The following is a 26,550-nucleotide window of genomic DNA, read 5'->3' as shown; positions in this document are numbered from 1 at the left end:
GGGAGGGGTCACAGGTCATGGGGTGGGAGGGCTGACGTGCAGGTCTTTGAGGGATGTAGGAAGGACTGAAGGTCACACTGAGTTAGGGAGCAAATGGAAGGCAGAGATGATAAAGGGATGGGCTCTAAACTTAGCTCTGTCTGGCTCCAAATGCTAGCTGCCCAGCACCCAGCAGGTGCTCAATAATGGCTTTTTTAGCCTAAAGGAACTCTAGCAGTGACTTGCTCTGCAGTACCAGGCCCTGCTCCCACCCCACTGGCCCGTTTAGAAAGCATCTACTGTGTCCCAGAGATGACATCTCAGAAGCCCTCTTAGGGTGACTCTACCAGAGTACACTTGGCACCTTCATGGGCCCACCAGCCCAGCCTGCCCTGGCTGCTCTGGCCCCGCCACCATGCCAGAAGGCCCTGGCAGCAACGGGGTCTGGCCTGGCACCCACCTTCCCGGGCACGGCGGTCCTGCAGCAGCTTGCCGGCCGAAGCGGTCTTGTAGAGAAAGCCACTGTGGCTCACGGTTGGCAAGACAACTGAGTAGTGCTTCTCCAGGGGCTTCACTGAATCCAGCCGAGGTACCTCTTTAGGAAAGGTTTTGGGGGTAGGGGGAGGAATGGCTGCTCATGTTCGCCATCCCAGGTACCCCCCTCACCCCCACCTGGGTTGAGCATCCAAGCTTACATTCAAGTCACCAGCCCCCTGTCACCCTCAGGCTCTCATTGCCACATCCTGGGCTCTGCCCAAGTTATCCTCCACCTCTCCCCACTTGTGCAAATTCCACGACCCAGCTCCAGTACCTCCCCTGCCAGGAAGCCCTCCTGACTCCCCAACCTAGCCCACCCCATTCTCTCTGCTGAGGCACAGAGTAAGCACACTAGAATGAGGGGGTCTTAGGCAAACTCACTAACAATCCCCAGAAGGAGGTTTGTCCCACACAGTGCAAAGCCTAGGGAAGCAGCCCGGCTCCAGCCCTCCTCCCAGCGGTCCCAAAGCCCAAGCCAGCTGGGTGGTCTCCTGTGTCTCTCTGGCCACCTGGGCTTGCTCCAGCCCAGCACGCCCCACCCACCCATGGCCTTGAGCCGAGCTCTGGCCGCCAAGCTCCACCCTCGGTCCTAGGATATGGCCCCAGAGGCCAGCCCTGAGCCATGACCAGCAGGGCTTATCCCCACCGTCCCCTCCTCACCCAGCTGGAGAGTGACAGCCAAATGGGACCCAACTCCAGCCTGTGACAGAGCCCCGCCCAGACAAAGCAGCAGACAGGGCTGCCATCATAGGTCACCCGCACACAGAGAAATGCAATCCCCACACAGCGACTCAGACTACTCTGTGGCTGCACAAACCCCAAAGCCCTCAACGTCCCCAGGGATAAGGAAACCCAGATCCACAGTGGCTCAGAGATGCACAGACACTGGAGCACAGATGCCACCCTGAAGGCCCGCACTGCAGGTCAGGGAGGGACCCACAAGTCCTGAACGAGAGACGTAGGGACAGACACAAAAAGACACACAGGAAGGGGAAGCCAGATGCACCAATGAACACTGACATGGCAACCCAAACCACACACTGCTGGGCTGGGGCCCTTCACGGAGCTGCACTCATGGCTCGAGCGGCGTGTGTATTGGGGGCCTCACAGCACCCCCATCACAGGGCCAGGCCATGGCAGCAGGGAGGCCCATCCCTCGAGGTAGACCGTCCCACTGGCCACTCACCCGTGGTCCGGTTGTTCCGAAGGAATTCCATCTGCAGTATCTGGCCGGCCTGCTCGGCAAGAGCCAGGGGCGTGGGAACCTCAGGGTCCCCTGAGAAGCAGTTGACCCTGGCCCCACAACCCAGGAGAGCCTGGGTCTCAGCCAGATCTGTGGTAGTGACTGCAGCACACAGAGCCTGGGAGGAGGGAGAAGCGGGGAGGGGAGGGTCAGCCTAAGCTGGAATGGGGAGCCAGTGGGCATGGGGAGCTGGGAGGAGGAGAGGAAGGAAGAAGGAGTCACCCAAGTCTGGAGGCCCAGCCTCAGGTTCAAAGAGAAGAGCCAGGAAGGAGGACAGAGAGAGAGGAGAGGGGGAAGATGAGAAGGGCCAAGGGCATAGGAGGGTGGGTAGGGGCCGTTCCGCAGAGGCTGGGGGTCCCGGTGGCGCAGGGCTCACCCCTACTAGCAGCCTCTGGGACCCAATCAGCTGCCAAGCCTGTTCTCTAGAGGATCTCACGCTCCTTCTGCCTTGTGGAAGGCCAGAGGGGGGTGCTTTGTAGCTCATTCCTCCCACATTTGAATTCCTCACTGCCTGCCCAGCCCTCCCGACCAATGGGAGTCCCTGCCCCTCCTAGCTGGCGGGCTAGACTGGGCTGGGCTGGGGGCTGGACGCCTGGGTTCCTGGGAGGTGGAGGCCTGGTTCCCACTGGGCGTCCAGCCGGCCTGAGCCTGCCTGGGCGGGGCCGCTTGGGGGGGAGGGGGTGAAGGCCAATCAGAGGTCACAAGTGGCATCCCCCTGCCTCAGAGCGGGCTGCCTCCCACTCAGGGTGAGCCTGACCAGGGCCCAGGGCTTGGCTCCCAGCCTGTCAGGGCCTGAGGCCCATGTGGGGCCTCAGCTTCAGTGGGGTGTGGATGGGGGTGGGTCAGAGCAGCCAGCTGTTTTTCATGAGCCTGACAGGAAATAGCATCCCCATCAAGTTCACTCCTTTTGGCAGGATTCACAGGAGCAGGACGGTTCAGGAGACAGAGGAATCAGGAGGGGAGGGAGGCAGACAGATGCTGGGATGTGGACTTGGCCCAAGGGTCAGGCCTGACTCCTCCTTGATTTGCCACAACTCTCCCTTGGCTTAGGCAGGGCCCTTCCACCCTCTGGGCCTCAGTTTCCCATACACCAACTCATCATCACTGTGAGCTGATGGAAGAGATGAGATGCGAAAGAGAGAGCAATAGAGGGCGGTAGAAAAAAAAGTGGGTGGTCTCCAGGGGTCCCAGAGGCCCAGTGCCCTGACCTTGTCCAGTTCCTCCTGGTTGCCGAAGAGCGGGTGGTAGCGGCGGTACTTGCCCTCACGGTATTTGGCCTCCAGGTGGCGCCGCCGGGCACCGGGGCTGCTGTTGGGCTGCAGAGCCTCACTGGGGGGCACGTTGGCTGCCCAGAAGCGGTTCCCCGCACCATTGCCCAGCTGTAAGAAGAGCTGTGGGTGGGGGCAAGAGGTCAGACAGGCAGCCTATGGCCCGGCCTGAGTGTCTGGTAAAATCTTTGAGGTAGTCAGGAGAGGGGCTGGGCGAGCCAGGCCACCCACCCACTTTCCCATCAGGGAAGCTGAGGGACAGCCTGGTCAGTCAGTGGCTATGGGCCCAAACCCAGCTCCTCAGCTCAGTGACAGGACGAGAGGCAGACAGTCCGACAGCAGGATGCCCCAAGCCTGGTGCCTCGCTGGGGCCCTTGCTATTTCCCCCACCCAGTCCCACATCTGGAACTCCGCATTCCTGAGGCTATCACAGCCTGAGTGAGGGTGGGGGGTGGGGTAGCTAACCTGTCCGCCAATGGGGTAAGGACTGTGGAAACCTCTCCTGTCCTTGACATTCCTTTCTGGGCTCAGGGGAGGAGGGGCAGGCACACCTGCTGGGGGCGCAGATGCAGGGGGCCAGTCATCGGGAGCCTAGTTTATTAGTCCTTGCCCTCTGCTGACCATTTGTCCCACAGCCATTTCCTGGGCCCCCCATCCCGCTTCTGTGTCAGGTCCTGTGTGGGGCGCTGGGTCACAGAAGAGAATAAAGCAGAAACAGACCCTGCCACCACTGACTCACTCAGCGACTGTGGGCAAGCCATCTTCTCTCCCTGCGCCTCAGTGTCCTCATCTATAAACTGGGGATTCAAAGCCTAACCCACAGGGGTTGATGTGACAGCCAAACCGCACTGGGGCCTGCAGCTGGACGGGGCGACAGGGAGGCCCTGCGTGGTCAGCCTCCCACTGTTCTCCTCTGTAACAACTGCACACCTCCGTGTGCGAACCCCATGGAGACAGGAACATATGCACATTAAGTATACCCCCAGACATCCGTACATGCGTGCAGAAGTAGAGTTCAGGCTGCATGACAGTTTCTGTTGCATACGCCTTTTTTATTTTTCTAACCACCCCTTTAAAACTGTAAAAACATTCTTACCTCATGGGCCAGTTTGCTGACTCTGCCAAAAATCGCCTTTTCCAAAATCCCCACCCACTAGATGATCCCAAAACTCTCTGCTAGGTTCAGGGGGCCAAGGGCTATGAGGGGGGACAGGGTGGAGACCCAGGCAGTGGCAGAGTGGAGCGGACCCCAAGTGCAGGTGGCAAGCAAGGCCTCCCCACCTCGATGAGTGTTTCCGTCCACACCTTCCTGTCCATCTTCAGGCTCCGCACCTTGGAGACGCCAGCGCCCAGGCCTCGGTGCTCCCCTGCAGACAGAGGGCCCTCACCTTCACAAGAGCACTTACCTTCCTGCCCTTCCTGCCTCCCCGTGAGCCCAGGCAGGAGCAGACAGTGGGGGGCAGCTTCCAGTGCTAGCCACACACACCCCTGCTCCAGGCACCAGGGAGCTGAAGTCACGGGCGTCCTGCAGCAGTAACCCCCCCCTCCAACCAGGCCACTTAGCACAGCCCAGCCACAGTAGTCTTTTTGATCTTTTTTTTTTTTTTTAAATAAACTCTATGCCCAACATGGTGCTTGAACTCATGACCCCCAACCCCGATCCCCACTCTGAGATCAGAGTCACATACCAACTGAGCCATCCAGGTGCCCCCAGTGTGATCTCCTTAAAATGCAAATACACTTTTTCCAAATCCCTTCTTTAGACTCCTCAATGGCACCCCAGAATTAGATCTAGATTTCTCCTGCACTCTCATCTCAGAATCCCCCCCACATTCCAATCCTGATCAGCCATACTCTCTCCTCCCTCTTCTAATCAGCCAACCTATTCCTGCCTCAGGGCCTTTGCACTCACAGCTCTTTCTTCCCCCCATCTCCCCAGGGCTAGCTCCCTCCTCACATTCAGGTCTCAGCTGATAGATCATCTCCTCAGAGAGGGCTTCCTGACAAACACATTCTGTGCCTAGCACTTTATTACCTGATACTTCTATTGGTTCATATGTGTATTTTCTGCCTCTCCCCACTAGAATGTAAGCTGCCAGAGGGCAGGAACCTTGACTGTCTCCTTTAGGGTGTAGCCTCTGTATGTGCTTAGAACAAAGTCTGGCACCAGTGAGCACTTAGGACATCTCTGTGGAATGAGAGGGCAGGGTGAGCTTTGGCTGGAGGGAATGTAGCCTTCCTCAGCTATAGGTCCCAGGAAGGAGCCCTGTCGGAGGGAGGAAGCTGGGGCACTAGGAGCGCCAAGCACCATCTTGTTCTGGCTTCAGCCTCACCCCCCCACCCCCTGCAGTCTCCTAGGGAGCACCTCACCCACACCAGTCACCTGCACCCCTCCACGAGCGGACACCTTTCTAAATCAAGTCATTTCTTTCCTGTATGCAGACCTCCCAGCCCCAGGCCTCCTGGATGTTTGCCCTTGCTCAGCGCCTTCCCCAGAACTATCTCCTGCCCCAGATCCCCATCTCAAGCTGCCCAAAGCTGCTCCCTGGGCACAGTAGCTCCCCTGAGGGCCAAACCCCAACACCTCACAGTGTCCAGCACAGCAGAGACCCCCAGTAACTGCCGGGCAGAGAGATGAATGCATCTTGGGCCCCAGCGTGTCCTCCTCACCCTCCTCATCGGATCTGTCACAGGGACTCTGACACCACAGATCCTGTACATCTCTCGAATCTTCTCCACTGCTTCCCCAGATCAGGCCTCGGCCTGTTCCTCTCTCTCATGGAGCTGTCAACAGCCTCCCCACTGGTCTCCAGTCTCACCACTCCAGTTCAGGTCCCACCCGCCACGGAGTCTGAGGCCCAGATCTGACCGCAGCCCTCCCACCCTGGCCTCCCATCTCCTCCCATGGCCTCCCATTGCACGCAGATCCCTGCCAGCCCCTCCTGTCTCATTCCCCTCCACTCCTCTGATGTGATGGGGGTGGGGAGGGGTGCTGGACCCCAACCGGCCTGGGCTCAGTTGGGCAAGACTCACTTGCCAGGCCATGCGCTATGCACCATTTCCCCTCCCCGTGACTCAGTGTCCTACCCATGGCATGTGTAGCTGAACCCCTGCATTGCGCTCTCCAGACTGCAGGCTAATCATGGTGGGAGAGGCCTGGTGCACAGACGCAGCTTCGTGGACAAGGATCGGACTAGCGTCTTGGCTCCAGCCGCTCTAGCCAGACAGGCCCCTGGCCACACTGACACACCAGCCCTGTTGTGCCTCAGCCTGGCATGCCAGCCCCACACACCTGCACAGCGTTTGCAGATGACGATGCAGAGGTTGATGGAGGCCCAGTCGGGCTGGGCAGCCCCGCAGTCAGCGCAGAATCTGTTGGGGGCCACGGCCCAGATGCGCTCAGCCACCTCCGAGGTAGACAGGGCCTCAGCGATGGCTCCTTGCATGGCCTCCAGCCACTGTTCCTTCTCTAGCTCCGATTCAGCCGAGAAGCTGGGGACACAGGAGTGGGGGGTGGGGGGCAGCGTGAAGAGGTGCAGCATGACGTGGACGGAGCGAGGAGCTGAGCCCTCACAACCGGAAGAGGGAGGCACCCTGGGTCTGTGAGGAAGGTGGGTGTGGACAGAGGCAAGGGTACCATGAACCTAGGAGACATGTGGGGGCTGGGGGGTCCCAGAGCAGGTGCTGCCCTCCCGCCCCGGAAATAGAAAAGACTCCTGGGAAGAAATGATGCCTGAGCTAAGCCTTGACAGATGATGTGGAAAACCATCCTCTCCCATTCCAGAAAGGGAGCAGCATGGCACACGGGGCATTCCGGGACCCACGAACAAGACAGGCAAACTGGCAGAGAGGAGGCTGGGAGACATACAGGGACAAGCCTGGGCCAGGCAGAGGAGGTCAAAGTGCACCCAGAGGACAAGACAGAAGCAGTGGAGGGTTTCAGTGGGACAGGGGAAAGGGTAAAGAGACGTCTTCCTCTGGTTCTTTCCCTGCTGCCACTATTCCACCTATGTGTGTATTCAAGATACGGCTACCCCTACAAGCCTCTACCATAGCCAGAAAAGGCATCACTGCTAGAGATGTGACAGGCACTAACGTGGCCTGACCAGAGGTGCTGAAGACTGTGCTCATCCATGAAGGCCTCACACGTGGAGTCTGCAGGCTGCTGAGCCTTAGCCAAGCACTCCGCCTGTCTTCGTGTTTACATCCGACGGTCTTCCCCCGCATATGTCAGGCTGGTGGGGCCCTTGGTGCTGAACACCGAATCAGCCTAACTAAGGCTGATGACCACAAGATACTCGGTGAATAGGCGGGCCTCTCTAAAACCGACAGGCAAGGAAAACACTGGAAGGTGGCTGGTCCCTGTTGTGTCGTTAGGAGGAGGCAAAGACTCTCAGGCCAACATGTCATCCAACATTACTTCGAAGGCAGAAATAAACAAATAAAAACTTGGCTTTCAACCAAAAGAAAAGAGAAGACCCCACTGGCAGTCACAGACAGGCAGCTGATGCATGAGGCGGAGCCACCGCTGGGCCAGAGGTCCCCTGGCCTGGGACAAAATGGGGATGGACAGAGGGAAGGGGCCAGACAGACATGAGAGAGCCAGGGTGGTGAGGCAGGGGTGGTGACAGGCACGCACGGGACTGAATGGGAGAGGCAGGCATCCCCATGGGTGGAGACAGGGGCCTGGGAGGTCCAGGGAGTCGAGGCGGAAGTCACAGGGGGACAGACATCCACAAAACTGTTGGACATGCAGGTCTGGAGCTCAGGAGAAAGTCCCTGCGGAAGACAGAGAGCTAAGCTAAGGGCAAAGGACATGACAGCGGAGGTGGGATGGCACGTGTTGACAGAGTGGTTACCACTCACTGAGGCAGGTAACAGCTTTACAAAGACAGCCGCAGTCTTACTCCCAGAGGAAGAAACCAAGGCACAGAGAGGTCAAGTGATTTGCCCAGGTCACACAGTGACTCGGTGGTGGACCTGGGATGTTATGGACTGAGCTGTGTCCCCCAGTGTGACTGCATCTGGAGACAGGGCGTTTAGGGAAGTAATTAAGGTTAGATGATGTCATAGGAGTAGGGTTCGAATGTAACAAGACTGGTTTCTTTATAAAAAGAGGAAGGGACAGCAGACAGCTCACTCTCTCTACCTGCACACAGAGGAAAAGCCGAGTGAGGACACAGTGAGGAGGTGGCCATCTGCAAGCCAGGAAGAGGGGCCTCACTGGAAACTAACCCTGATGGTTCCTTGACCTTGGACTTCCAGCCTCTAGAGCTGTGAGAAAATAAACTTCTGTTGTTGAAGTCCCACCCCCACCCCATCTGTGCTCCTCTGTCATGCACCGCAGCCAAGCTGACTGATACATACTGTGACCTCAGGCATGGGCCAGCCCCTCAGGACCGCCTGGGAGTGAGTGAGGGGAAGGGGGACGGTGATGGTCAGATGGAGGGTGGGGTAAAAGTGAGATTTCTTAGAAGGGAGGGGTCAGAGCAGGTTAGTGAGTGGACAGGAAGGACCAGGAGGGTGGGCAAGGCTGGGAAGGGGAGAAACCCATTCTAGAAGAAGGGGCAGGTTTCCACATAAGCAAGAAGATCCTGGCAGGGAGGGAGGATACAGGTAAGTGAGAGGAGGTGGGCTTACCTGAAGATGCGGTAGGGGGTGGTGAGGTCGAAGCTGCGCCGGTCTGCTTCCTTCACGTTGCCTACACTCATGTCAATGAAGGTGATGCCAATACCCAGGTGGTACTCCTGGCAGGTGGGGGGGGAGGGGTGAGGGCAAGGCCTGGGGGCAGGGCCTGAGGCCCAGGGAGGGATAGAGACTAAAGGGAAGTAGTACCTTAGGGACTAGAAAGCACCTTGGAAGGAGATGAAGAGGGCTTAGGAATCTGGACATTGGTAAATGGACCCAGGCTCAGCGGCCATGCAGTGATAGGGAGCGGAACAGAAGGCAGGGCACGGATGGGAAGATAATCCTCAGGGACCAGGCAGGGGACAGGGTCAGAGCTAGAAGCAGGAAGGGTAGCCAGCGCAGGGCTGAGCTTAGGCAGGGGAAGGAAGAAAGGGAAGGGGCACGGCTGGGGGACTGGGTGGGCAGGAGGCAGGTCCAGGGGACTGGGTGGGCAGGGGGCAGGGCCAGAGGACCGGGTGGGCAGGGGCAGGGGACAGGTTTAACAAACTGGCTGACCCCTTCGCACCTCCAGATTCTTATATAGCTGCACTTTGTCCCCAACCACGGCCACATACAGTTTATTCTTGAAACCACGTAGTTCCAGGCTGCCAGCACGGTCAGGCAGCTCTGAGCCTCGAACACCCAAAGGGTAAGTGCTAGACAGCCGGGCCCGGGAACCCTGCTCGGCCACTGCCTGCTGCAAGGCCTGCAGCCACTCCTTCCGCTCCGCTGAGGACACAGGGGAAAGAGTGAGTGTGAGCTCAGTCTGGCAGGCAGCCACCTAAGGGCTCCCCATTCCAGGCTCCTCAGGCAACACCTCTGCCAGCAAGCCCACCCAGATTGGCCCACCTATCTCTGACTATATCTGACTTTTCTGACTGGACAAGCTACACTGGGGAAGCCACTTCGCCTACCTGAGCCCATTCCCTGTAAACGGAAATCTACGATTCTGAGGCCTCAGTGGGTATCTCAAGCACAGAGCCAGTCCGAGAGTGCCCCCTGCTCTCCCCTACCTCGTAGAGGACTGACTCCTCTCTGGGTTTGATGTGGGGGGAGCAGAGGTGCCCTGGTTCTCCCCCATGCCCCCACTTAGCAGGCCAAACAGCCAGCATTCTCCCTGCCCCACTCCTCACCATCACTCTCCGCCCGGAAGGCGAAGGTCCGGTTGTTTGTGATCACTTCAAACTTCTGGTCCCCGATGGCAGCCACACGGGAGATGCAGGCCACAGAGATAAAGCGCTTAGAGTAGGCGTCCTGGGGAGAAGGAAGCTGTCCTGTAGGGGGTGGGGCACCTGGAGGCCTAGCCCCCTCCTTGGCTCCCTCAACTTCAGCCGAGAGCAGGCTAACTAGAACCCCATCTCCCACAGGTGGCCAGGGACAGCCCCTACGCTGAGCGGCCAGAAGACACGGCTCCAGGAGTCAGACTGGAGCTCTGGTGAGGACTCGTCTTGGGTGGGGGCCTCCACCTGCATCCAAGGTCAAGGGTCGGCCTAGGGCTAAGCTGGAGCAGGGGTCCCATCAGGGATCAACAGAGGCCTCACCTTGTTACTGTCAAAGTACCGCAGGTGATCGGCATCCAGTCTCACCCATCGTTTCTGATAGATGTAAGATCTGGAGAAACACAGGCAGAGGGACAAGAGCAAAGGGTTGCAGATTAGAGGATAGGCTCTAAGATTATCCCAGCCCCCTATGGCAGCAAAATACAAAGTCAGCACAAAAGCCAGGCTCAAGGGAGGAAGGAACCCAAATGGTCAATGAGAAGACAGACTTTACCTACAGCAAAAATGACTGAAGTCAGACTCAAAGTACGACTTCCCAATTTTAAGGGTACTAAAACATAAGTCTGGTGGGGATGACTGACTCTTACAGTCTGCCTGGAGAGAGACCTCTTCAAATAACCTAGCCCCTCTGGTTCTCAGATCTGGCATACTAGTATCCTAGAGCACTCCCGTCTTCACGCAGAGAACCAGCAGGACCTAACAGGCATCACTCACCCCTGTGGTGGGTTCTTGTCCAGCCAGCCGGCCTTGATGACCGGTGTGATGGGGGCGGGGCCCCCAGGATGCCCGTCCATGGGGTGTGGTGGGAGCTCGGGGATCAGGAGGCTGCTGGGCAGGGATGAGCTCAGGCTGCTGGTGTGCCATCCACCACTGGGGAAAGAGGAGAGGGAATGAGGGAGCCTAGGACGGGGGCTCCCCTGGGGGAGGGGCCGAAGAGGTGGAGGGGCCAGGCTGTGCTTGGGAACGGAGGGTGGCTGGGTGGGACAACAACTGGGGAAGAGGGGACACTTACTTGGGGATGCCCTCATAGGCATGGTCATCCTCATCTTCATCTCCTTGGTCGTCGTCCTCAGACAGTTCTTCCCCCTCACTCAGCAGACTGGCCACACGCACAGCCCGTGGGATGTGGCTCACTGGGAGCTCCTCCTGGCACCCCCCCCCACGCCAGACCCACTCAGCATCATGCTTCCCTTCGAGCCCCAGATCACACCCACCCAGGGACACCCCCCGAGGTCCACTCCATCAGGGACCCACACAACTCCTCACTTCCCCTACTGTTTCCACACCCTCTCCAGGGACCCAGCCAGATAGCATCAAAGACAGAAGATGAAGGGATCGTGAAAAATACTTAGGCATGGAGAGTTAAGACACCCATGGGGCCCAGGAACACAGAAAGTGAAAGAGATCAAGGGAGACTCTCCAAGGAAGAAGTGCTCAGTATCCCGGGGGAGAGAGGGGGCCACACACAATCGTCCAGACGTGGCTGGAGACTGGAACTGAGGCCACCAGCAAGCACCCTCAGACCCCTGGCCCAGGGCTCAGGTGCTGTGCTCCATCCCCAAGCCCCTCGTGGCAAGACCACAAGGGGGAAGGAAGCTCTCCCTGGAAACTGAGGCACTTTCTCTCTCCAGTGGTCCCCAGGGTCTGCAAGGCAGCTGGGCAGCCCACCCTCCCCTCTGACAGACAGCCCAAGCCCTAATCACCACCTGCCCCACCTTCTTGGTCATCAGGCCGGCTGGGGCCCCTGGGCCCTCCTCTGGAACCTCATCATAGTCAGAGTCATCTGAGGAGAGAGGGGTGGGGGTGGGAGGAGACTCAGAAGGAGGAGCCTAGCCTCCTCTCCTGGGCACCCTGGCCTGGCTTCACATAAGCCACCCTTGGCTGGAAAGACACCCCCACTCCAGCCTGGCTTTCAAAAACAGGCACAGGGGACATAAGATGCTATTTACACTCTCAGGGCCTTGTAGGACAGTACTAGGGGGGTGGCCAAAGGAGAGGCCAGACTATCACAAGGAGGTCTGAATAGGTGGTAAACTTGTGGGTCAGAGGCAAGGGCTCTCTAAAAAGAGGCTGAAAAAGAAACAAGAAACAAGAATCAAGAGAAATGGACAATCAAAGGAAAAGCAAACCATTGACAGCCATGGAAAATATTGCTAGACTTTCAACCACGAGCCACTCAGAAAGTCTGCCACATACACTTAACAGTCAGTAGATCAAGATAGGTGGGTGCTGGGGGCGCCTGGGTTGGCTCAGTGGGTTAAAGCCTCTGCCTTTGGCTCAGGTCATGATCCCAGGGTCCTGGGATCGAGCTCCGCATCAGGCTCTCTGCTCAGCAGGGAGCCTGCTTCCTCCTCTCTCTCTCTGCCTGCCTCTCTGCTACTTGTAATCTCTGTCAAATAAATAAATAAAATCTTAAAAAAAAAAAAAAAAAGATAGGTGGGTGCTGGCTCCACTGTGAGGGTAAAGAGAATGAGGCTCACCTGTCCAGGGCCACACTGTGTGAGTGGCAGAACCTGACAGAAAGTTCGATCCTTGCACCCTTGCTGATTCTTGAGGAGTCCTGATTCCAGGCTACGCACTGGGAGCCCCATGCCTGGCTATGGCACTCACCGAACTCTGGGGGCAGGCGAAGAGGCTTCGGGGGGATCTCCGGGGGACTGGGAGGTGGAGATGGGGGCTGTGGAGGCCCCCGAGGGAAGGTGGCCGGGGGCTCCTCAGGCTCTGGTTGGGGAGGGGATGACAGCAGCGGTGATAGTAGCTCCTCTTCTTTGGAGGGAAGGCTGGGAAGAGAACAAAAACCAGGCCCGGGGGTTAGCTCCAGGCAGCTCAGTCAACGGGCTGGCTCACTACACAGAGCCAGGACCCAAACCCCCTGAGCCTTATCTCCCTACCACCCCTCTCACCTGAGCTACAGCAAAGCACATTCATTCCACAGACTCAGACAGGAACCCCCTCCCCTCACACCAGGCCCCCGAAACTCTGAGCTCCTCGAGCTTAAAGGAAGCAGGCCCCTTCTTTGGCCATGAGCTGGCCCTGCACCTGGCAGGGTCACCTGTCCCCAGAGCTCTAGCTTTCAGCCGCATGTACCCATAGGGTCTCCAGAGCAGAATGGGCTGGGGGGTGGTGTGCATCCCAGGCTGGGAAGTCAGGGAAGACTGGAGAAGTTGACACCTGACTGAGCTTTTAAGGGTAAGAAAGCATTTGGTGGTGAGTGGATGGGTCAGGTTCAAAATGGGCATGCAGGCCAAGGGCACAGACCAGAGCCTTAAAAACCAAGTCCTAAGGCCCTGAGCTGTGGGGCTCTGGCTCAAGACCACCTTCTCTCTTGTCCCAGACATGTATGTTCACCATGGTGCTCTCAGATACCTTAAACTCACCTGATCCCACCATGCCCCTCTATTTTTTTAAATTCCAGTACAATTACCATACAGCATTATAGTTTCAGGTATACAATACGATGATTCGCCAACTCTACACGTTTCTCAGTGCTCATCACAGTAAGTGTACCCCCTTTCCCCTTCGCCTATACCTCCTACCACCCCACCATGCTTCTCCCCTCTGGCAACTACCACTTTGTTCTCCATATGTAAGCCCTGGTTTTTTGCTTCTTTTTTTTTGTTATTTGCTTTGTTTCTTAATTCCACATATGAGTGAAAGCATATTGTATTCGTCTTTTTCTAACTTATTTCACTTAGCATCACAGCCTCTAGGTCCATCCACGTTGTTGTACATGGCATGATCTCATTCTTTTTTATGGCTGAGTAATATCCCATTGCAAACACACACCCCCACACTACATCTTCTCTATTCATCTATCGAGGGACACATAAGTTGCTTCCATATCTTGGCTATTGTAAACAATTTTACAATAAACATAGGTCTGCATCTACCTTTTTTTTTTTTTTTTTTTTTTGCATCTACTTTTTTGAATTGGTGTTTTCATTTCCTTTGGGTAAATACTCAGCAGTGGAATTACCGGATTATATGGTAGTTCTTTTTTTTTTTTTTTTTTTTTTTTTGAGGAACCTCCCTTCTGTTTTCCACAGTGGCTGCACCAGTTTGCTTTCTCATCACCAGTGCATGAGGGTTCCTTCTTCTACACATCCTTGCTAACACTTTCTGCCCACCCCACTTCTCTTGCATACCAGCCCCTCATCTCTGCTATCACCACCCTTCTCCAACTCCAGGGCTGGGTTCAGGGCCCCTTGGGCTCCCACAGCCACAATGCTCTGTGTATCTGTCTCTGCAGAGATCACACTGCTCCCTACGGGCTGTCTCCTGGCTTTGACATCGGATACGAGTTTGACCCCTGCCTCAGTCCTCGATCCTGTGTGTCCAAGGGAAAGCACTCAGCATCTCTGAGCCTGTTTCCTCTTCTGTAGAGCGGGGACTATGTCAATGATCTGACAGGGTGTTTGGAGAATTAACCAAGACGAGGCATGCTGTGCGCCCACACAGCTGGAACAGGACACCTAAGCCCCAGAAGCCTGGCCCCACCCACTGTCTCAGCCGGAGTCTGGCAGGGGCCAAGGAGGAACATCAGAGTGGGTGAGCAACTTGTCTCACTGGTTATTTTCAGCCTGGTTATTGCCCCAGCGTTCCTGGCAGTGATTGGCAATGCATGTCTATCGCAAAAGCAAGCAAGGGCTGGGGGATGATCATGATGCCAGGCCTTTGTTTCTGTTGCTGTCTCTTCCAAGAACCCCTTCCTCCTGGGCTCTGACTAGAGAACATCCTCTTGTCCTTTAACTCCAAACTTAAGTTCTGCTTCCCTGCAAGTCTTTCCTGAGCCTTCTCTCACACTCCCCCAGACCCTGCCCATCTTCCCCTCTGTTACAAGGGGATTGATACGACCAATCACTCCGAATCACATGTATTAAAGTAGCTCTGTCCACTGTACCCGGCGTCCTGCCAGCAGGTGAGCCAGGACCTGAACCCCGACTCCACCAGAGAACCACACTCCTAGCACACATGCCTGTTTCCCTATCACCCTGTCCTCTAATCATCTCTTCTCCGTGTGTGCAGAAAGAGTCCGACCTGCACTGATCTTTCTCATACTCCCCCAGAAACCCGCAGCAGCTGGAGTGTCAGCCATGCTCCTTGGCAACACCGCCTTGGACAAGAGTAGCCTGAGTGAGGCAGTGTACCTAGACCAGACACTGCAGGTGGGCTCTCCACCTGGGGGAGAAGCTGGAGCTTTGGGCTTCCCTGAGGGGGCTGGCATGTCACTGGCTACATCCCATGCAGGAACCTGAAACCACACCTGTGGGGTCGTTAGAGGACATACTGGACTCTTGAGTCAAGATGTTTAAGGGTGGCTCTCACACCTATCTGTTGGGAGTGTCAGTCCCCTACCCCTGTGCGCTCTCCTGGGCGGCCACAGAGAATGGCTCCCGGATGGCAGTGTGAACAGGGGCACTGACTGCGACCGGGACCCCGCAGCAGAGGAAGAGCGGCCACGACCCTGGTGGCCAGCCCTTCCCTCCCTAAGCGCATCTGGGGGAATTTGATGCCAGGTGGGTCTATGGTATTCTTGAGAGCCTTCAAGTTTAGCTGGACCTAAGAAGATCCCCAGGTGGGCACCACACCATGTCTCCCCTCCTTGACACTGAGTCTCTCTAGGCCAGGGGCAGCCTCAGACTTGATTCTTTTATAGCCCAGCACAGGAAGTGGCCAAGTCAGCAACAAGAGCATGCTGAGTGGGCGGGTAAGCAGGCAGACGACCGGGTGGACAGATGACAGAACAAATAAATGGCTGAATGGATGGGTGGGGGGTGGACAGAAGGGTAGGTGGATAGGTTGGCCATCACGGTCGAGAGAAAAGTGAATGAAAGGGGGAAGAAAGACCTAGAGACTAAGTAAGTACTCACAGGTCCAAGGGTGTGACCCCAGCTGGTCAGAAGCAATGTCCGGAATTATCTATCACACACAGCCTCCCAGACCCCAAGCAGGAGGGGTCCCTGGGGGCCTGGCCTATGATCAGCTGGGAGCAGAAGTCCAGGCTTCAAGGCCAGTGCCAGTCAGACTGACCCAGAGGAGGTGGGGACAGGCTCCGCCCCTTCAATGCCGAGCAGGAGAGCATCCTCAGAGCTGAAGAAGCAACGGGCACCCCCATCACTGTCCTGACTGTCTGCAAGGGGTCTGCCCAGCTGAGGCCTACCTCCCTGGCCCGTAGGTTCCCTGAGGCAGGTGCCACACCTACCATCTTCCCTACTGCATGCCCAGCACTCAGGGATGAATAAATAAATGAAGACATAGATTAATTAATTCGTCTTAGTATTGTGTATGTGTATACATTCCCAGTTGTCTTCCAAGCACTTTACATGGCTTCATTCATTTACTCCACACAAGGGCTCTATAAGGTATGGCTGACTGTTATCCCCACTTTATAGATGAGGAAACTGAGGCACACAGACACAAAGTAATTTGTCCTGGATCCCACAGCTGGGATTTGTACCCTAGTACCACAGCTGGCAAACTCCACCACAGGGTCGAATGAGGCCACGGTCAGGATCTGAGAGCTTCTCTGAGGCCTGCCTCCTTACACTGGCCACCCAGCTCAGGATGTGGGCAGCTCCCGAGTTGCCATCCAAGAGAGCACGCGACCACAGCTCTGATGGCTGTTGTGACCATGGCAAGAAGGGAAAGGGGAACAGTGCAAATAGCTCCTCCTCCAGCATGGTTTTTGCAGGCAAATGGCTATGTGCTAAGCAAGTGGAAGCAAGAGGAGGGGATCCCCACACCCCAATGGACCTCCAGGCCTCTCTCTAGCCACTTCTTCCAGAAATCTTCCTGGCTGACCCCCGCCTGCCTACCACAGGGGACAGGGCCATGCTGAGTCAGGGCCAGGCCAGGAAAGGAGAAGTGGTATCCGGAAGGCACAGTATAGTGGGAAAACCCCAGAGGAAGGGACAGTGCCTGCAGAGCACTCCCACCCCAACTGGGGTCCTGGCCACTCAGTGCCGGCAACCCTAAGGGCCACCTCAGCTCCAATCTGTACCTGAGGCCCAGCTGGGACATTTCCCATTAGGCCAGAAGATTGGCCACAACCCCAAGCCCCAAACATGAGCACGTGCACAGTGGCCTCCCCCTCCAAACCTTGGCCTACATCGCTTGCTTCGGCATCACCACCCTCTCCCTACCATCTCAGCCCATGGAAAGCCCACATGTACCTAAGAACACAGCTCAATGAGCCTGTCCTCAGCGGGCCTCCACCTGTCCACCTCCGCCCCTGCTGGCTCCCCTGTTCCTTCAGACTCTTTCTCTTCTGTCCAAGTGACATGCAGACACATCTGCTCCCCCTACTATGCCTGAAGCCAGCCTGGGCCACTCCTGGACAGGGGCAGAGGCTGATTCGCCTTGGCATGGGACCGCAGCCTGAGAAGGTTCATTTTACTGAACTGGGGCAAATACACACTGCCAACCTTCAACATGAAGGCTTGGGGATATGTGAGGGTCCCAAGTCAGAATGGGGAAGAACAGAGTGACCATACAATTAACTGTATATTAAAAAAAAAATGTATAAACCAGAACAGCTGACAGTCTATACTGTCAGTAACTATGTCAGAGCAACAGGTAAAACAGGGCCCGTCCTGGTGAAATGAGATGTGTGGTCAGTCTCGCTAAGAGACCGAGCTTTGGAGCCTGGCAGAGCTGGCTCAACCCACTCAAATCCCAGCTTGACTCTAGTCGGTCTTTGACCTTACAAAGCAGACTGCTTTACTTCTGAGCCTCATTTTCCTGTCTGATCTACTTCCAGGCTTACTGACAATTCAGTAAGGAAAGCCATCCCCACAGTTCATCAGCACAACTTCTCCACTCTGGCTGCGATGGAGGAGGCTGGGCCAAGAACCTGCTTCACAGCCTCCTCCCCCATGGCGGTCCCTGGCTCTCCCTTCCGAGCTTTCTGTCTTTATCAACCTCTGGCCAAAGGAGCCAAGCTTCACCATAAGGACAGATGGGCCAACAGAGCAGGGCAGTCTGAATATCTCGGGCTGGCCTTGAACTCATCCCTTCCTTATATTCCAGCCATGCCTGCCTGAACTGTACCCCATAAATGTGTATTTCCAGGCATTTGCGTATGTGGCTCCCCCCATCTGTCCCTTCCCTGTCCACACTGTACATCCTTCCCCTTCATTTTGTGCCTCCTCTCAGGCTTTAGGCTGTGCTGGGACCTCCTTGGGGCTCCTCCAGCCTCCACACTTGTGATCATTCAGGATGGCTGTCTGTCAATGTTTGCTTCACTGCACTGACCTCAGAGGACCAAGGACCCAGGACTACACCCTGTCTTGGATTCAGGACCTTCCCCCCGAAAGTGTCACACAGGCCTTAGAGGGATCCAGCCGAATCTCAATCCCTGGGCTCTCACCAGCGGGGCCGAGAGGCGGGATGAGGCCCAATGATCTGACCACCTCTGTCTCCTACCCTGACCTCCCCTTCCCATGGAGGCAAACCTTCCCAGCTGTCCACTTCCTCATTTATGCTCTGGCTACACAGGGCTCAGGCCTCACTCCTGTGCTTCTTGCTTCCTCCATGGCTGCCCCTGTCCTTCCTTCTCCATCATGAGACCCAAAGGTCAACCCCTCCAGCATTCTCCTGCTTCTGTTCTGTTAGTTGTGCCCAGGTCACAACATGGAAAGCCCTTCCTGGGCTTCCCCTTGCTTAGATGTACTCAGCCCTTGCGTATGCTGTGAGCCCCCCAAGCCGATCTCTTGCCAGGCCATGACATCAGCCAACACAGAGGGGGACTTAGACAGTGCATGTTGGACTGAATGGCCAGCACCCCACTCACATCCTGATCACTGGAGAAGGGCAGTGGCTACCCTCCACAGAGCAGCGCCCCATTAACCTGGCATCCACCCTCACAACCAAGGCTCTCTCAGCTCTTAGCACTTCTCCCTGGAATGACAGCTACCACTTACTAAGCACCCACTATGTGCTAAGCATTCTTCCTGGAGGCCTTTTCATTTAATCCTTACAATGATCTAGATCTAGATCATCCGCTCCATTGTGCTCAGGACATGCCTCTAGGAACTCAACTGCTCCTTCTGCTGAGCTCACACAGCCTGTTGGGCTCTTCATGGCAGGTGTGCCCCCAGGCCTACACTGAGCTTTCCACAGGCAAGCCATGCTGTCGTGGGCAGGAGGAGGCAGAGGCCCAGCTCGCCCATGGCGGCTCTTCATGCTTCCCAGCTCTGGCCCTGTGCTGGTGCCTGAGGATTCTGGGGCAATGAAGGTCATCCCTGAGGGAGTCCATGACCGTATGGACCCTGTCCCCCTCATCCTGAGTACCCAGCTCAGGGCTGTTCTGGCAGGAGGAGAAAGTACAGGTAAGTGTCTGCTGAGCCCTGTGGAAAGATGAGCCAAGGGCACAGGGCAGGATGGGATGCACAGGCAGGACCTAGTGAGAGGTATCTCTACATCCCCAGGGACCCAAGCACAGGGTTGTTGAGCTCGAGGGGTCCACAGCAACTGCGGGGAGGGATGGCGAGCCTAACCTCCCAACATCATAGGGACCCACCCCTCTACTGGCCCTGGGGAAGTCGGGGAGGAACCAAACCAACTAAGTGCCAGCCCTCTGTAGGTCTCCCTATTACCCTGGACTCAGTGCAAGGGCAAACGGGTTCAGGTAAGAGCTGCTTAGAGCCACAACACCCTTGTACTGGACAGCGAGAAAAGCCAGAATGAGATCAGCACTGAGTCCCTGAAGGGCAGACACCCACAGAGGCCACAGAGACAGTCCCTCAGGCACCATGGGCTCCCAGTGGGCCCAGGAGACAGATCCAGGGCTGAGGGATGGAAAAAAGAAGGGGAAAAAAAGGAAAGGGCAGGAGAAAAACAAGATGTGGAGAAAGTGAAAGAGGAGAGAAAATTCTGAGAACAAAAAATGGAGGGGCAGAGGGAGTACCACAGAAAACCCTGCCCAGAGGGGACAGAAAGACCCTCAGAAAGGAGCCTCCCTCCCCGTGCTCCGCTGATAGCCCAGCCCAAAGCTGCCCCTCGCTCACCCTCAGATGTCCACCAGGTCCTGGGCCGGAGGACTCGCACAGCTCCGCTCGACAGTGCTATGTGCCTGACCAGGCAGCCTGTCTGAGCAGGGCTGGTCTGGCAGACAGCCAGGCCTCTGTTCCCCGGGTGTGTCGGAGGCTGTGTCGGGGTCCAGGTACGGCTCTGTGTGGCTGTGATCACTTGTCTGAGTGCGTGTTTCTGTGTAAAAGTGAATCTGTCCAAGAGTGAGTGTGAGAGTGTGTGTGTGTGTGTGTGTGTGTGTGTGTGTGTATGTGTATACATCCAGCTCTGGCTCCCCTTGGTTTCCTGCTCTCCACCTCCCCCACCCCCTGCCGCCCTGGCCAATACACACACTTCCTGAAAACACTGAGAAGGAGAAAAATCACCCAGAATCCCCTGGGGCAGACACTTCCTCCCCGCCCCCAGCCTGCCCCCCCCACACCCCAAGTTGGAATGGGACAAGCCACCCCATTGCTGTCTAGCAGGGCCTTACAGAGTAGATCCTCAGGAAGCCCTAGCTTTGGCTGGCCCCTCTCCACCCCCACAGGAGGCCCAGAGAGGCTGGGAAAGAGACTCTTTGAAGGGAGCAAGTTCTGCCCCAGCAACAAGTGATAAGCCTTCAGGAAGACCAGGGATTGGCTGGGCTGCAGGACAGGCAGGAGCACAGGTGGGAGGCCGTGCAGTGTGATCCCAGCTGGCAGCTGCCCACTCTGGGCAAATACTCCCTCTTTGGAGGTATCTCTAGGCATCTGGGGAGATATCAGAGGAGGAAACTGGGGCCCAGCACCATCTGAGAGGGGCTCTGTGGAGGGACCCTGGAACCCTGGATCTGAGAAGACCCCTCTACCACTCAGGGAAACAGGCTCAGAGGGTTCACATCTATGATACCTGGAGCTGAGTAGACAGGGCCCCAGGCCAGGAGGCAGGGTCTGAACACTGGCTTCTACTCTGCTGGGCTGTGTGACTCTGGGCAAGTTTCTCCGTATCTCTGGACTCGTCAACAAGTTTCCTATCTCAGGCTTTTAATAATGGTGGGGGGTAGAGAGCCTTAGAGGGGTAAAGTAGGGTCCTTCCGGGCCAGGCAGCTGGTGAGCCTTCTTGTGAGAGTCCTGACCCAGCTGGGGCAGGGAGGTGGCGAGCTGTCCCTGCTCATTGGCTGCTTGCCTCCTTAAAGGCCTCTGCTGCCTTCCTGAGATGTCTAGGGTGATACAGGTCGCCTGGTGGGAAGGGATATGGGGTGGTGAGCTTGGGGCCCTTAACCCTATCGTCTAATGTCCAGCGTGGGCTGAGGGCACTCTTGGTGCTGAGTCCACGTGGGTGGCAACCGTGCCAGCACTGGGCAGCACGGAGACTCGGTCAGTCTTAATCTATTTGTGCACACAACAAATACTTCCAGAGGGTGCGTTAGGCACCTAGCACAGTTGCCGGTATTGGTGATACAGCAGTAAACAGAACCCACCAGAATCCAGGCCCTCATGGAGCCGACACTAGTGGGCTGGGCAGCATGTGGATACACACTGGCTCACGCCCAGGATGACACAAATAACACATGTGCCAATTCACTACCCACAGCACATGCACGCACAAACGGACTCATGCCATTGGAGGTCCCAGCACGCCAGCACATATGGGCCCGTGGAGGTGTGCACACAGGCCCTGAGGAATTCACATGTGCACACACCACTGCGAGCAAGTAACCACTGAAACCACCTAAGTCCCCACTCCTGCGGACATACGGGGACCACATACGGCCTCCCTGAAAACCGGTGCAGAAGTGTAAATACACAGACATACTACAACCTTCACGGCTTATACAAACATACACACTTAGGGGTGCCCACTTATATGCTGGCTAGGCATGCCCTCCCATGTCCGGCTAGGCATGCCCTCCCATGTCCAGCCAGTACACACATGCACACACAGTAGATAACCCCAGGTCCCACTGGGGAAGCTGGTGATGGGCTGGAGGCTGGCAGAAGTACTCACTCGGTGACCCCGTGAACTGGCATAAGAGGTCCTAAGATTCAGAGACTGAGACTCCTGTCACTCAAGGGTGCAAGAAAGGACCCAAAGGCCACATCAGGAAGAAGAGACTTCTACAAAGGGGACAGGAGCAGGCCAGGTTGAATCGCCTTCTGCCATGCCCCATGGTGCCTGTGGTCCAGAGGAAGGGGCTGTGAGGGAGAGCGGTCAGGCTCCAGCCCAGCCTCCAGCCGTTACACATACATGAAGCTCCATCTGCAGTGAGTTTTTCTGCCACTGGGCTTTGAAGATTTTGTATGCCCTGGAAGGCAGGGTGCTAAGACATGGAGATGTCCACTGTTCCAAATGTTAAAGACCCCAGGACAAGGAAGCCAGGCTTGGCAGCTCACCTCCCATCACACTCTGTCTGAAGAAATAGCCCCAAATTGTGAAGGATAATTATCTACAAATTCTCTCAGCGTGGAATGAATTTTGGGTCCTCTAGCTACAAGGGGCCAGACTCCTGAGCATGGAGGCCTGGCCTCCCCCACAGGTCAGCTAAGTGACTAAGTTCAGAATGAAGCTCTGAAGAGTGGGGGCTGGTACTCTGGGGCATAGACAGGACCCTTGCTCTACCCAACAAGTCTCCTGTCCGCAGATGTTGGTACCAGGAGGGCCATGGAGGGCCAAGGAGGATACCCAATAGAGAAACAGGCCCAGAGGGGCCACTGCGCATCAGTCACACAGCTAGCTGGGCCTGCCCCGGGTATTCTGCCTCTGCTACAGGAATCCAGGCCTCCACTCCCTCAATGGGAGGTTTGCCTCCTGAGCTTCTAATGGACAGGGTTCTGCCTCCTGTCCTTGTTCACCTATTCCTATCCCTAGAGACAGATGGACAAACAGACACAGACACACAAAGACACATAGACACACACACCTATGCTCTCTCTCTCAGCCCCCTCCATGATGATGGAATGAAAGGAAACAGAAATGGAGAGGGATGCCTGGGTGGCTCAATTGTTAAGCTTCTGCCTCCTGCTCAGGTCGTGATCCCGGGGTCCTGAGATCAAGCCCTAGGTCAGGCCCTCTGCTGGGGGTGGGGTGAACCTGCTTTTCCCTTTCCCTCCGCCCCTCCCCCACCCCACTCTTGCCCCCGTTCTCCCCCACCTCATGCTCTCTCAAGCACGCTTTCTCTCTCAAATAAATAAAATCTTTAAAAATAAAATTAAATTAAAAAAGAAAGAAATGCCTCACGCATGTATAAGAATGGCCACTAGAGGGCATAAGGGCTCTAGAAAACTCCAATCTACACAGTGCGCCAAGCTCCTAGGGGTATACCTAGCATCATCCCTAGTTGTGTAAACCCAGGAAAGCCAAAAACCCTTTTCGTGCTTCCAGCAATCAAACCTCAAAACACCACAGCCCTGGCTTGGCCTTCAAGGCCCCCTTACTATCAGAGCCCTTTTCTGGGTGGGAAAAACCTCCCGGACACTCCCATAGGAGCTCCCTGAGCACACACTCGACATGGATCCAGTTAGTGCTCCTCTCCATTTTCTGAGCCTCAGTTTCCCTACTTGAAAACAGGACACAAATCCCCCAGAAGATGTGAGCAGGAATCAAACAAGATTGTGTAAATGAAGCACCCAGCACAGTGCCCAAGAGTAGGAAAAAGGAGATCTCCCTCTACCCATCCCTTCCTCCTCCAAGAAGCCTTCCCAGATTAGGCTGACCTGGGTCCAAGTACTGCAGTCATCTCCATTACACCCCTGAACACATATCCAGCACCAGCTGGGGATGCTCCCTCCCAGATGGGCATCCCAGCAAATTGCAGGAAGGGAAGGCATATGTGAAGGAGGTTAAAATAGGCCATCCACAGAAGTAGGAGGAAACTCAAGGAAACAAAGGAGTAAGGGGAGCCAGGAAAGGGGAAAACAATTCTGAGGAGGAGGGAGAGTGTATAGGTTGCAGCCTGAAAAGTGTCCCTAGGATTTGGGGACATGTGGCTAGAGCAGTGAGGAGGGGGAAGACAGGAGCACAAGCACCAGGCCCTGGGCAATTCCTGCCCCCCGGGGCGGCAAGCTCATCATCCTAGACTGTTTCCTCCACATGCTACCTACTGATTCGGAATGTACTCCCATCTCCCAGTGTCTCATACTGACCAGGCCCCAAACAGAACTCCAGGCTTCCTCCCTGGGTATGCTTCTCTCCCTGGATCCCCAGATCAGGGATGGCACCACTCTCCACCCAAGATGGAATCATGGATTCTGTATAGCAACCTGCGCCATCTCTGCTTATGTCTAGGCCATCCCCAAGGTTCATCCATTCCAGGGCCAACCTCTCACTCCAATCTGCCTACTTCTCTCCAACCTTATTAGCACAGCCCAAGTGGGTGCTTCTCCTGAGAGCCTGGGACCTGTCACTTGTCACCCAGCCTCCTCCTCCAACAGCCTCACCAGCCCCTAGTCACCCTCTTAGTATTCAGCTTTTATCCGATTGTTCCGCTTGAAACCTTCCTGGCTTCCCACCTGGCCTTCACAGAATGTCCCACCAGGGCCAGCCGCAAGCCTCACCCCCACTCACCCAGCAGTTTAGCTCCAGTCTGCTCAGAGTGCACCCGCTGACAGTGCCTCCCACCTCCGAGCTTTACACAGGCAGTTCCCTCCACTGAGGGAGCCTTCCTTCCCCAGGGCCGAAGGCCACAAATGTCCCCTCTGCTTTCTAGGATCCTTGACCGAGGCGCTTCCCACCACGATGGCACCCACTCACCTCACTAGCAGGCGCGGGGGCCCCGTGCGGGGGGGGCACAGGTGGAACACTTAACTCTGCCAAGTGGCGCTTGGCAGGCAGCGGGGGCAGCGCAGGGTCCGGGGCTGCTGCAGGTGGGGAGGAGAAGCAGGCAGGCGGCAGGCAGCTCCTCCGGGGCGGGATTGGGGGGGCAGTGGGCAGCCCCTCCTCCTCTCCAGCCACGGGCTCTGGCTCCACGGGCGCTGGCGCGGCAGGAGGGGCGGCGGGCGCGGGCGGTGAGCGGAAGACATGTCGCTTCATGGGCACAGGCCGTGGGCTGGGGCGGGGCGCAGGGGTGGGGGGTGTGTGGGCGCGCAGCAGGCCAGCCAGGATGCGGCGGCGGTGACCAGGGAGCAGCATGCCCATGTCCAGCAGGCGGGCATCACTGAGGCCTTGGCACTCCGTGGCCCACACCAGTCCGTGCTGCTCGAAGAGCCCGGCGTACTGCTCCAGGTGCAGCGCCCTCAGCCACTCAGCCACAGACAGCGCTACATCCCGGGCCTCCGCCATGGTTCCTGCTAGCAGAGGCCAGCCAGCGGGGCCCTGTCCAGACCTGCGACAGAAAGACAGGCACAGGTGAGAGGCAAAGCTGCCCAGACCTAGTTTCCTGATTAGCAACCCTCTGTGGCTCTCCCACGCCATGGGGTCAAGCTCTGTCCTTAAGCTTTCTCCCTGGTGCCCCCTGTGCCAGGCAAGGCCAGATACTGCCAGGTCCCTGAACACACGGGCTTTTCTCTCTGCCTGAAACCTGCCACCCCCACCCCTGCAGCCTCCTAGCATCCAGCTCACATCTCCTGCAGGAAGCCCTCCAGGACCTCCAGAGTTGGTACCACCCCGAAGCCCCATCCACAGCCAGGGCCACTGCCGCAAGGCTGGCCAGTGGCTGTGTCTACTGCCCTCTGCAGGACCTGGGCAAGTTCCCAGCTGATGGCCAGGCCCAGGGGCTTAGCGAGTATGCGTGGGGTTGCTAGTCTCCCTGCAGGCCCCGTGTAAGGGTTGAGCTTCATCCCCTCTCCACGTCCCTGGAGGAAGCAGAATGCTCCAGGAATTAAGTGAAGCCAGCATCACCCAGCCTCTGGGGTCCTGGCCCTGTGAATGAGTCACCCCTCCCACCGCCAAAGGGGTTAATGTATAGGAAAGGCCATCCCCTCATTTGTTCATTGGAGAGAGCCTCACACTGGGCAATAGGGACTCAGGTCCCACCCCTGCACTCCAGAACTCCTGGCCTGGCAAGAGGCAAGAGACAAATGACACAGAGAGAAGGAGATTAGTAAATCAAAACAGCAATTCACCAGATCATCTCCACAGATATCAAAGAAGCAAACAAAGCGCAACGTCCAGTGTACTTAACAAAAATCTTACTAAAATAGAAATATATTGATACTTCCTTAAACTAAAAATCAGCATCTTGCTTCATGGGAAAACAATGGAAAAATTTTCCATTAAAGTCAGGCATGAAACAAGGATATCCATTTCATGAGTGATTATTATTAATCATGGGATTAAAAATATAAGAATATAGCAAGTGAGCTGGATTCAAAGCTAATAGAACAGAATGAATATTTATAGGCAATAACCAGGTAGAAACCAGGAGGAAGAGCCTCATTTACAACAGCATTATAAAACCTAAAACACTAAGAAGAAACATAAAAAGAATTGTGCGAGATCTGAGATCTGTAGGAAGAGGCAAAAAGAAGAGACCTAAACAAATGGAAAGACACGGTATGCTCCTGGGTAGAAGGCATCATGAAGATAGTAATTCTCAGTTAATTTTTAAATATGCACAATTCTATTAAATACACACATAATACTGGAAAAGGGG

General features: G+C 56.2%; 1 protein-coding gene across 1 annotated transcript in view; it reads right to left on the bottom strand.

Annotated features, from left to right (window-relative positions):
• ARAP1 (ArfGAP with RhoGAP domain, ankyrin repeat and PH domain 1) overlaps positions 1 to 26,550 on the bottom strand; it is a 48,804-nt gene that overhangs the window by 15,482 nt on the left and 6,772 nt on the right. Inside the window, 15 exon segments of the mRNA XM_032853181.1 lie at positions 440 to 574; positions 1,703 to 1,877; positions 2,968 to 3,150; positions 4,309 to 4,394; positions 6,320 to 6,519; positions 8,668 to 8,774; positions 9,221 to 9,423; positions 9,828 to 9,948; positions 10,236 to 10,305; positions 10,689 to 10,844; positions 10,987 to 11,120; positions 11,690 to 11,757; positions 12,585 to 12,754; positions 24,711 to 24,745; positions 24,747 to 25,281. Coding sequence (XP_032709072.1) covers positions 440 to 574; positions 1,703 to 1,877; positions 2,968 to 3,150; positions 4,309 to 4,394; positions 6,320 to 6,519; positions 8,668 to 8,774; positions 9,221 to 9,423; positions 9,828 to 9,948; positions 10,236 to 10,305; positions 10,689 to 10,844; positions 10,987 to 11,120; positions 11,690 to 11,757; positions 12,585 to 12,754; positions 24,711 to 24,745; positions 24,747 to 25,238 — 2,335 coding nt within the window. The 5' untranslated portion in view covers positions 25,239 to 25,281.

This window comes from Lontra canadensis, unplaced genomic scaffold (assembly GCF_010015895.1).
Source record: "Lontra canadensis isolate GAN:19392208 unplaced genomic scaffold, GSC_riverotter_1.0 scaffold7, whole genome shotgun sequence".
NCBI classification, from domain to species: Eukaryota; Metazoa; Chordata; class Mammalia; order Carnivora; family Mustelidae; genus Lontra; species Lontra canadensis.
This window is presented reverse-complemented; position numbering and strand designations above follow the sequence as displayed.